At 41.6% G+C, this 11,631-nt stretch overlaps 1 protein-coding gene across 2 annotated transcripts in view; it reads left to right on the forward strand.

Moving 5' to 3' along the window:
• SLC15A1 (solute carrier family 15 member 1) overlaps positions 1-9,805 on the forward strand; it is a 66,385-nt gene extending 56,580 nt beyond the window's left edge. For both annotated transcript variants that reach the window (XM_075590816.1, XM_075590815.1), the window contains exons 19-23: positions 1,595-1,702; positions 3,460-3,556; positions 4,955-5,104; positions 6,871-6,978; positions 9,247-9,805. In XM_075590816.1, coding sequence (XP_075446931.1) covers positions 1,595-1,702; positions 3,460-3,556; positions 4,955-5,104; positions 6,871-6,978; positions 9,247-9,489 — 706 coding nt within the window. In that variant the 3' untranslated portion in view covers positions 9,490-9,805. The remainder of the gene's footprint in view (positions 1-1,594; positions 1,703-3,459; positions 3,557-4,954; positions 5,105-6,870; positions 6,979-9,246) is intronic.
• Positions 9,806-11,631: the final 1,826 nt, after the last annotated feature.

Below are 11,631 nucleotides of genomic sequence, written 5' to 3' on the forward strand. Positions count from 1 at the left end.
ATGTTTGGCAAAAAACAAGCACTGAAGAACCTCATCCCAACCATCAAGCATGGTGGTGGGAGTGCAATGGTTTGGGGATTTTTTGTTGCCACAGGACCTGGACGGCTTGCCATCATTGACACAGCCATGAATTCTGCATTGTATCAGAAGATTCTAGAGGAGAATATCAGGCCATCCATCCGGGAGCTGATCTGAAAGTGGGTCATGCAGCAAGACAATGAACTTAAACATACAAGCAGATTTACAAAAGATTAGCTGCAGAAGAAGAAATGTCATGTTTTAGAATGGCCTAGTCAATGTCAGGACCTAAACCACGTCAAAATGTTCTAGCAGGACCTGAAGCGACCTGTCCACGCAAGGAAGCCCTCAAATGTCACTGAGGTGAAGCAGTTCTGTAAGGAGGAATGGGCCAAAATTCCTCAAACTGATGTGAGAGACTGACCAGCAGTTACAGGAAACGCTTAGTTGAAATCATTGCTGATCAAGGGGGTGCCACCAGGTACTAAATCTAATGGTTCATATACTTTGTCGCACATGGATATTGAATGTTCAATCATTTGTTGATAAAAAAAAACGTTGAAATAGTATCATGTTTTTGTGTCATTTGTTTGATCAGGTTATCTTTATCTATTATTAGGACTTAGATTAAGATCTAATAATATTTTAGGTTTCAAAGATGTGAAAATCCAAAGAGGCTCACAAACTTTTTCTTGCCACTGTACCAGTATGTGTGTGTGTGTATATAGGGCTCAACAAATGCACTCGCTCCCTCGCTTGGGGCGAGTGCAATTTGCCCGCTGTCGAGTGTTACCGGCGGCAGAGTCTCTGGCCATTTTCCTGCATCCCTGTCCAACTTCAGTGTCTCCCCCTGCATCTCCCGTGAAAATGACCATACAGCATCAAATGACAATGAGATGCTATTTGACGTCATGACGCTACGTGCCATCGCAACGGGGCGTAATTTGATGCCACGCAGTCATTTACATGGGAGATGCAGGGGAAGACACTGAAGTTGGACAGAGTGATGCAGGAAATGCCGGGAGATGCCACACCCCGTCCGGGGTAAAAGAGGAAGGGGGGTTACAATTAGACAATTTTTTTGGGGGGTGGGGGGGTAGGGAGGCGGCAGCAAGTGCTTTTTTTTTGCAGGCAAGTTGCTTTTTTCCTAATTTGTCGAGCCCTGTACACATACACCCACACACACCCTTTTAAAGGGACCGCAAATGAGGCCCTTGAGTGTATATCATGTTGCCTATTAATGGTAAAAGAGTACAGTCTGCCGAAGTGCCAGCACTGAAAACGTTAGAGTTAACATAGCCTAAAGTTTTTGGAATTATCCAAAGAGTGTTGCCTCCTATTTCCAGAATCAAACATTATTGAAATAAGGACCATTACATTTTTAATAGCACCTCGGACAATGCCATTAACCCAGCACATGTCAAATACAAAACTGAGACAGATACCTTCTTTCCTTCCAGTATTTTACTAATTACAGTTTTCATACAATTAGCAAAGTTTAACATCAACCAAAACTGTGAATATTATTGTTTGTGATCCAAATTCATAACTTTTTTTTTTTTAATACTTATTTTAGATTCATCAACAATCTACAAGAAACTATCAATGTGACAGTGTCTGGTATAGAACTGGGTGAATTGGTGCCGTTCAGTTATTCCAATTATACTATGTTATCTCTAGGAGTGTAAGTACCTGATAAATAAACATGTGTATTTATTAGTAGTAGTTATTATAACAATGTGTTTCTTGTATAGAACTTCACTGCAACCTGTGCAGTCAACAGTATTTTTCTAGCACACAATCACTGATCTGCAGAGCTTAAAACCTACTTTGTTGTCAGAGGCACAGAGAGAGATATGTGTATGTTCAAGGTCACAATTAGCCAACAATGACATTCAAGGTCAGTACCTCAAATGACCAAAAGTATAAGTAATATCAGTGACATGATGAAGGTGTTAAATCTAGGTTATTGTAAACATGGTGGGATGAAACTTGTGATTGTCTCTGACAATGCTCTTTATCTGATGTCAGTATGTGTTCACTGTTAAAACCTCCATCTAACCCCTTATCTTTATTGTGTCTTTAACAAGGACAAGGTGGGCTAAGGTAAAAGAAAACACTTACATGAGAAATACTGCCCAATCCTTGGTCTTGCATTCTTTATAAAATGTTGTTTTTTGGTCAGCTACATGAACTGCGCCTTTCACTAGATTACCATTACTCTTTCTCATTGCTGTGTATTCTTCCTTTAGAGTGACATGGGCGTCTCGCAGCCAGGGTAACGTGGGCCAATAGGAGGCCGTGACATCATCCGTTGTGGCTTCCTATTGGCCTGCGTGACCTGGACATTTAAACTCCAGAGATATCAACATCCCCTATGGGGAGTATGTATCTCGGGAAGCATGGGGGTCCCCAGAGATGAAATGAACACAGTTCAGCTCCGCAGACCCCCTGCTTCAAACCTGTAATAAAAAATAAAAAAAACATTTGCAATGCTACATGTTTTGCTGCTTTAATACATATTGGGATAACCACCAAACATAAAAATAAGCATTAACAAAATGGAGTCCCTACCCTGAAGAGCTTACAATAGTAGCTTTAATTCTAAATTGTACTGAATTTTCCATATGTTTTCTGCTATACACTACAAAAGAAAACATTACTGCAAACAGAAACAACACCTACAGTACAGACAGCAGCTCAGTGATAAATGTGGTAACAACAAACAATAGTGTACAAGCTTACAGGGGTCTGTTTTAAACATGGACAAGGAAAAAGTGACACTGAGTGCTCATTTGCATGTCATTTCCCAGAATTCCTGGCTGCAGGGAAGCACTGAATGGTAAGAGATAATGGGAAAGGCAGGTTTGCAGACCAGTTTGAGACGTGTAAATGTGCTCACAAGTGGCGTTTTTATTTGCGGTAAATTGTACGGTGGAGGGTTTTTGTCACTTTTGTACTCGCCATAACGTATTTTGGGTTTGGTTGTGTACCAAACTGACTGAATGACATGTTTAAGGAGTTATTTCTTGGTTATAGACACTCCAATTTTAAATGAGGCACCTATACATATTTTAAAATAATGAAATGGAAACATAATACAATCTTGGAGTATCAGCGACCCCCTTTTGTGTGATGTCACTACAGTATGAGTTGAGCAGAATTTTCCATTCAATTCTATAGGCAAGATGCCCTTCCATTCCTTAGACTTCTGGTAACAAGGGTAGATCCAAGAAGGGAAGAATTACTTGATCAAAATGCATTCTACTTTTAACCATCTCTACGAATACAGGGACGGGGAAGGGGGATATTTTAATTTGCGAAGCAACCAGGGACACAAGTCACATTGTTGAATTGTTTGTAAAATGATTTTTGTTTGTGAGTTCAATGGGAAAGCTTTGTTTGTTCTGCATTTCACTTCGTTCTCTTGCTTTTCTCCAGGAAAACTATTGAGGTTCAAACTGCCAATGGAACGAAATGCAGTGGTTCATCAATTAAATTTGGATTTGGAAGCTCTTACACCATATTAATTACTGGGGTTAGTAGACAGTATTCCTAAAAACAAAGCATTTACGGTGCAAAATGTGTTTGGATACCTACTATTTTCTAGACCTGGTGTTATGTATTGGTGATGGCAAAACTGAGAAACACCTACACTGACCCTTTTATGGGTTTCTATTGTTAGCATCTTGTGGCCTATGTGCGGTCTCTATGCTAACAGACCTGTATCACAATGACACGTGTCAGAATAAAGTGTGAAATATTGCACTCCTCCCTCATGATAAAGGTTGGTGGATGCATTATATGCTAAACTGGTTACTAAATAATCCTGTTGCTTTGCTATCAACATGCCTTGTCTTACCAACTCTTAAACATTTCAAGGCAGAAGATGGTAGATGCATGTATGTTAAAAAAAATAAATGAGGTTGAATCAAACCAGATAGCTCAGAGATGGTGAACCTTTTTAGGGCCAAGTGACAAAAAGCATAAAAACAAAAATCAGAAAACTTATCGTGTGCCTCAAACATTTTCTGTATTTTACCCTCCCCACAGTTTACACAATATAATAACCCAATACCTCCCCACAATAATACCTGCCCACAATATAATATCCCCCCACAAAATAAACACAGTAATACACACCTACCTTTGCCCTGCCTTCCTTTCCTGTTGGAGAGTCGGCTCCGGTCAGTGACGTACAGTAGGATGCCCTAAAATGGGCATATCTATATTGGGCATCCTACGTCACTGACGAGCTGGCTTCTGTTGGGGGGGAGACACGAGGAGAAGCAGGGAGATGGAGAGAGAGAAGCAGGTTAGTTTTCTTTCTTTTTAGTTTAATTTAAAAACATTTGGACATGCCAAACAATTTTCTGATCCCAGATATATCTGTTCTCTGCCTCGCCTATGCACGTGAGGATCATGACCAGTGCTCCACGTTACCTCACACATCCTTTTACTGCCAGAGGGACTTGCTTTGCAATGTGTTACTGGCCACATCAGCAGCAGAGTGAAGCAATAGCAGCCCTGAAAATATAGGTGGAGCGATTGCTTAATTTCACAATTGCTATTTATAACATTGTGAAAAACATGTCCCTTTTTCGCTAATGGTGGTTTATGTCTGTGGGCTTCAGCACTTTTTACCACGCTGCTCTTGCTATGTGAGGACATATTACACTGCTTCTTGAGTTTTACATCACTAAAACACAACATTTAAAAGCATGGTATTTTTTATTTGCTGTGCAAGTTGGAAAGCGACCAGAAAATAATTAAGTGCTGATCACAGCGATTATTAGTACACATAAGACATGCCGATATATATAGATAACAGATACAAGTAAATGTATCTATTGTAGTTACCAGATTAATGATATTCTTGACAAATAATGTTTCAGGTACTTCCATTTCATGTTTCTCGTGCTCTTGTTTTGATCAGTGCTCAACGTCATCTCAACTAACTCTTGAAAATATTGAGGATATTAAGCCCAACACGATTCATATGGCTCTCCAGATTCCTCAGTACTTCCTGATTACTGCTGGGGAAGTTGTTTTCTCAGTCACTGGGCTGGAGTTCTCATACTCTCAGGTAGGTATAGAGGCACGCCAGGAGAGAAACACATTTGGATTAAAAATAATTGTCTTTGTTACCTTTGATTTAATTTTGTTTCGGTGTAGACTGAAATGTTTGTGTGAGTTGTCCCTTTTTTTCACAGTATTACATTACAGTATTACAGCATAATCTATCCTCTGTGTGCAGTCACTATGCAAGCCACCTAAAATAATTGCCTTTTGGCTTACTGGAGGTGTTGTAAAGATGTGTAAACTTGAGGACCAAATGGGATTTGGGGGTTTTGGATTTTAAAAAAAATTGTATTTCAATGGAAACTATTGAAGTCTAGGAGACTGCTTACACTAAAATCAGTGATACTGAATCCAAGTCTCTCACACACAATCCCTGATACTTGAAAGGTCTGCTATTGACCCAGTAAATCTGTTATGACTCTCCAATTCCTCGCCTATTCTGCAGGCCAAATGTTTTAGCCTGTCCTTACCATCACACACCCTATTACCATAACGCATCTAGGGTCATATTTACTAAGCAGTGCTAAGCATAAGACACCTTATTGGAAAATGCATGTGAATGTGTCATAAGATGTCTTATGGCATTATAAGGTGTCTTGTCGTTTAGCACTGCTCTGTAAATACAGCACTTTTACTTACTACTCCTCTTCTTTGCAACTGGTTTCCAATCAGAAGTGACAGGTTTCCTATTTCTCCATCCTAACGCCTCGTCTTCTCAAGGAGACAACCAAGAACCATAAAACATAACTAAGCTAATAATGACTATATATTCCTTACACCACATTAACTTATGCTATGCTTTTTTTCTATGCACTGAAGTCCCTTGCACACATCTTACTATCTCTTAATATAGCATTCAATTATACATCCATTGTGGCAGGGATTCTCTCTTGCAGGTACTGTATGTGCTTTGAGGTCCACTGCTCTAACACCGTCTCTGTGCTGCTGTGTTGTGCACTTTTCCTTTGTACAGTGCTTGGCATCTGTCCATTACTATATCAGAATCCGAAATCCAAAATATTTATAATGCTAACCACATAAAATAATTCTCGTTAATATTATAAAACATATTTTAGCGCGTTGTGATTTTATATTTAGCTAGATCTATTTTTAGTAGCTGAATAAATACAGCAATCAGTAAATAGCCGTAGCCCGGCTTATCTTTGGGGAAGGCATGGGCAGGCACCGGGGCTGAATTTTACTCGACGGGAAGGGAAGCATTCATCGGCAACAGGGAACATTAGGATACATCTGTAAGTTATGTGGAAATGATATGGATAGATGATATATTTTAGATATGATTTGTTTCGAAAAGGGATTAAAGGAAACATTTTTGATCTGGGATCCAAACCTCTACACAACTGAATCAAATACAGTATATAGATGGAAATGTATCACCTAAAAGCAGTGCAGGTATCTGCCTTATTGTAACTGACTAGAACCAGAAGCTGGTAAATAATCCCTTTACTCTATTTGTATCGCATGTGTTCTTCTGACAAAATGTTAAGAACGTTCCGCATATGTCCATTATCTCTGACCTTGAAGGGATAAGGTTACCACCTCAACGTGTCAGTGTAAGATTGTGTTAGTCCATTAAAAAGGTATGACAAACAACACTAGTGTTGAGTCTGTACATTTGATTTTATTTCATTTTTCCATGTGCAGTGTACTTGGGAAAGTAAATAATTGATCACGTTTGCAATGTAACTTTTGTTTAATGGGAGCTGTATATAAATGGTACTCTTCTTTCCATTCTGATCTCTCCCATAGGCACCTTCTAACATGAAATCAGTGCTTCAGGCGGGGTGGCTGCTGACTGTTGCTGTTGGTAATATTATTGTCCTTATTGTGGCTGGGGCATCGCATATCGGTCAACAGGTAAATAAAACCCATATCATTTCTTCTTTTCATGTACATCTGTCCCTGTAAGATACTTAAAGAATACTAATAAGTAATCATTACAATGGGTAGTGGACACAAAAAGCATGTTGGGTATTATTTACTAAGCAGTGCTATGCCATATAACACTTTATGGCATATTCACTTGACTGGGCTATAAGATATCTTCTGGTGTCTGAAGGTGTCTTATGGAGTAGCACCACTTAGTGAATATGGCCACTGGCCACTAAAGGGAAACCGAAGATGAAAACTGATACTGTATCACCATAGACAGGTGCTCTTTTATTTAAAGTTGTGTGATTTACATAGTTACATAGTGAACCATTCCTGTGCTAGTAGATATAACAGCAACAAAAAAAAAATAGTCCAACGCAACATATGAAGTGACACAACATATAGTGCAATACCTCAGTGCTAATCTGCTCATGTAAGGGTCATTTAGTTAAACCCTTTGGCCAAAAGGTTATAAGCCTGCAGCCACTTCACGGCATGCCCAATCTGCAGGTCCTAACACTACCTGGCACAATTCTCATGCACCTCTCTCTTCTGCTGGAGGGAGAAAGACCATACTGGGTCTGTGATACACAGGGACATGATAAAAACTGCTAATGGAAAGTGAGGCGGGGCAAGCTTAAACCTCTGGGGAGGAGGGGCCACACCTCCACACAACAACAGCTGCATTAACCCAGCAAGCAGAACCCCAAAACACACCCTCACATCATATATACAGCATATATATATTAGTGTCAAAAAGCAGTGCTACGGAAATATAACTGCTGTCCAATGTGATTTAGTGTCAGATATTTATTAAAACCTCATTTAACATTGAAATATTCCCTGCAGAGCTGTCATCAAAGTTACTGTAATCACTGAAACAATTATCAATGCTATTGTCCTGAATCCTTCCCCAAACTGAGCTTACTAAGGGGCAAGAGAGAAACATAATATAGAATGATGGAACATTTAGGGCACATCTGTTTTTCTCTTGAGGAAAGACAAAAAGTCATAATTGTATTATTGCAAATAATCTTCTCCGTTTTCTACCAATTCTGGTCCTCATAGAGACCAAAACTGACAGCTTTCAACCCAATCCTTTGTAAGCATCACTAGCATCTGAACAATTCTTTTTTAATTAACTTTGCCACATAATTATGTTATGCATACTGTAACTCTGTAGACATAAAGCATACTAAAACAGTAATTTTTTACTGTGCATAACCAAAAAAAATTATTTAGGTCAGAAATGAAATTGGCATCTGCTGTGCATTTCTGTCAAAAATGAAACTATTGAAGCATAAAAGTCCCCCATGCCCCCACACAGTCGGATCACAGTATGTGTACATCCCATAGCTACTGTACCTATGACCAACCTCGTGGTAGAATACCGTTCATGGTAAAACATATATCTTGGAACAAATACCGCATGTCTGCTTCTTTATTCAGAATTCAAATGGTTTGAGGATGAAAAGGGCTGCACAGACATATACGCAATAGGGAGAATATATACATGTATTTTTTTAGCCAAATATGTTTGTGTGATTGTTTGTCACTAAAGAGTATTGAGTTTTGCATACAGGTCTTTCTTTGCCATTGCTTTGTAAAGTGAAAAGTTACAGTATATTCCAAGTTTTGTAAATGCATGGATTTTTGCAGTCATCAAGTCTTCTTTAGGAATAGGTGTTACTTGCCCATGCAACCTGGTTGACTGAAACTGTAAGGTGCAATATCACAGGCACAAGTTTAGCTTAAGGCCCAGATTCACTAAGCTCTGTTACCCTATTTAAAGCGGCAGTTCCACCTGGTTCTTTGTTTATTTTTTTTAATACACATAATTGGAGCCGAGGGAACATTCAGAGCTAAAAATAACATCCATTCCTGTGTTAGGTAATGTCACGTTATTTGCTCTGATCTAATGGAACTTAGTGAATCTATTGTTCATCAGGTCCCCAAGTACACGAGAGATGGCATCGGAGAAGATTTTCATTGCTGATGTTTTAGTTATGGTGAATTTAAATTGGGTTTTGAACTTATATTACACTTAATAATGATCTGAAACCTGTACTGCTTTGATCTTACTAAAAGGACAATATTATTAGATGAACTAAACCGATTGAATAGCTCAGTTGCCTCACAGAATAAATCACGTTATTTCTGTGTAAGTCAGTAATGACATTGGTGAAGTGGTCTGTGGTTAGTATCTATCTATTATGGACATAACATTACTATACTGTCTGCATGTTTCCACAGTGGGCTGAATATGTGCTCTTTGCTGCTCTATTGGTGGCCGTTTGCATCGTCTTTGCCATCATGGCCTATTTTTACACCTACGTTGATCCATTAGAGATTGAGGCTCAGTTTGATGACGACGAGACGAAGAAGAGAGAGAAGGGCAAAGAAACAATGACCAAGGGTCAAGAAGCAATGGCTAAGAGTAAAGAAGCAATGGCCCTTGACAATGGAATTGAGCCTTTCTCACAAACCAAAATGTAATATCTAAAAGTTCCTGCTAAAACATGTAAATATTGTACTTGTCACATATGCCAACTCACTACAACTGTAGTTCGGACAATCGTTGGAGATAACTCTGTCAGCTGCAGCATTAACGTCAGAGAAAGAGTGAGAAAACATTACTTTCTGAAAGTTGCTGTCCGGTGCTGTGCCTCCCCATAGGAAATATTCAACCGTTGCTGATCTAAGCCTTCGCTAAATTGTTTTCATAAACAGAACGTTTATGGATAAAACAAATTCTACATTGATCTGTTCATATTATTATACAGAGACAAAAATAAATATATATTATTCTATATTCTTTTTGTTATTGTGACAATGTTTTTTTTTGTGGAAATAATACTAAACAAAAAGTCATTTGTTTACAGTCTTGACTAGTATCTAGTATTTACTACTACTAAATATACAGCTTAACAGGCTAGTATTGTTCCCACATTTTGCACTAAAATAGATGAAGATGCAAAGACGGGGTAATGAAGGGGGAGGGGGATTAAACAACTACAGAAAGTGATTTTACTAAAAGAAAAATAAGAGGGCAATATTACTGGGAATGTAAATTGGTTGTAACATGAAGAACTCATCATGCTGGGGAATGTGTTCAGAATCCAACACCGGTTAAAGGGCAGGATTAGTCATTTGCACTGCTTACGCCATCTTTATTTTCACTGCTCCACTACATGTATGGTAAAGCTATATAAACAAAGTACATGCATATTATCATACATATCAAATTACATGTCCTACATTAGATACAGTATGTCACTAATACGGATATGCTCACCCCCATAAATAATCGCACGCTATGCAACTCTGTCAAGTCGCAATTATTGGGTACTAGCTGAGAGACCCGGCGTTGCCCGGGATGTAATGTTCCCGCTCCTCTCTCTCTCTCCTCTCTCCTCCCCCCCCTCTCTGTTTGTGCCCCATTCACATCAATCCAGTCCCCCCCTCCCTCCTTTACAGCTCTGTTTGTCCCCCTTTACAGCTTCATGCAGTGTGTGTGCGTCAGTCAGTCACTGTGTGTGTGCGCGCGCGTCAGTGAGTCTGACGCAGAAACACAAACTGACTGACGCACACACACACAGTCAGTGTGTGCGTGTGTGTGTGTGCCTCAGTCAGTGTGTGCCTGCGTGTGCGCCTCAGTCAGTGTGTGTGTGCGGCAGTGTGTGCGCGTCAGTGTGTGCGTGCGTGCGGCAGTCAGTCAGTGTGTGTGTGTGCGTGCGTCAGTCACTGTGTGTGTGTGTGGGGGGGGGGTGTGCGCGCGCGTCAGTCAATGTGTGTGTCAGTCAGTGTGTGTGTCAGTCAGTGTGTGAGTCAGTGTGTGTGTGTGTGTGTGTCAGTCGGTGTGTGTGTCAGTCAGTGTGTGTGTGTCAGTCAGTCAGTGTGTGTGTGTGTGTGAGTCAGTCAGTCAGTGTCAGTCCGTGTGTGTGTGTGCGTGCGTCAGGGTGTGTGTGCGTGTGGCTGTCAAGGGTTGTGTGCGTGCGGCTGTCAGGGGTTGTGTGCGTATGCCAGTCAGTGTGTGCATGCGTCAGTCAGTGTATGTGTGTGCGTGCGTCAGGCAGGGTTTGTGTGCGTGCGCCAGTCAGGGTTTGTGTGCGTGCGTGCGTCAGTCAGGGTGTGTGCGTACATCAGTCAGGGTTTGTGTGCGTGCGTCAGTCAAAGGGCAGACGCGGGGGGGGGGGGTGAAGGGCAGGCGTGGGGGGGGGGTGAAGGGCAGGCGGGGGTGAAGGGCAGGGTTGGGGTGGTGAAGGGCAGGGGTGGGGGGGGTGAAGGGCAGGGGTGGGGGGGGTGAAGGGCAGGGGTGGGGGGGGTGAAGGGCAGGGGTGGGGGGGGTGAAGGGCAGGGGTGGGGGGGGTGAAGGGCAGGGGTGGGGGGGGTGAAGGGCAGGGGTGGGGGGGGTGAAGGGCAGGGGTAGGGGGGGTGAAGGGCAGGGGTAGGGGGGGTGAAGGGCAGGGGTAGGGGGGGTGAAGTGCAGGGGCAGGGGCAGGGGGGGTGAAGTGCAGGGGCAGGGGTAGGGGGGGTGAAGTGCAGGGGCAGGGGTAGGGGGGGTGAAGTGCAGGGGCAGGGGTAGGGGGGGTGAAGGGCAGGGGTAGGGGGGGTGAAGGGCAGGGGTAGGGGGGGGTG

This window comes from Ascaphus truei, chromosome 3, assembly GCF_040206685.1.
Source record: "Ascaphus truei isolate aAscTru1 chromosome 3, aAscTru1.hap1, whole genome shotgun sequence".
Lineage (NCBI taxonomy): Eukaryota > Metazoa > Chordata > Amphibia > Anura > Ascaphidae > Ascaphus > Ascaphus truei.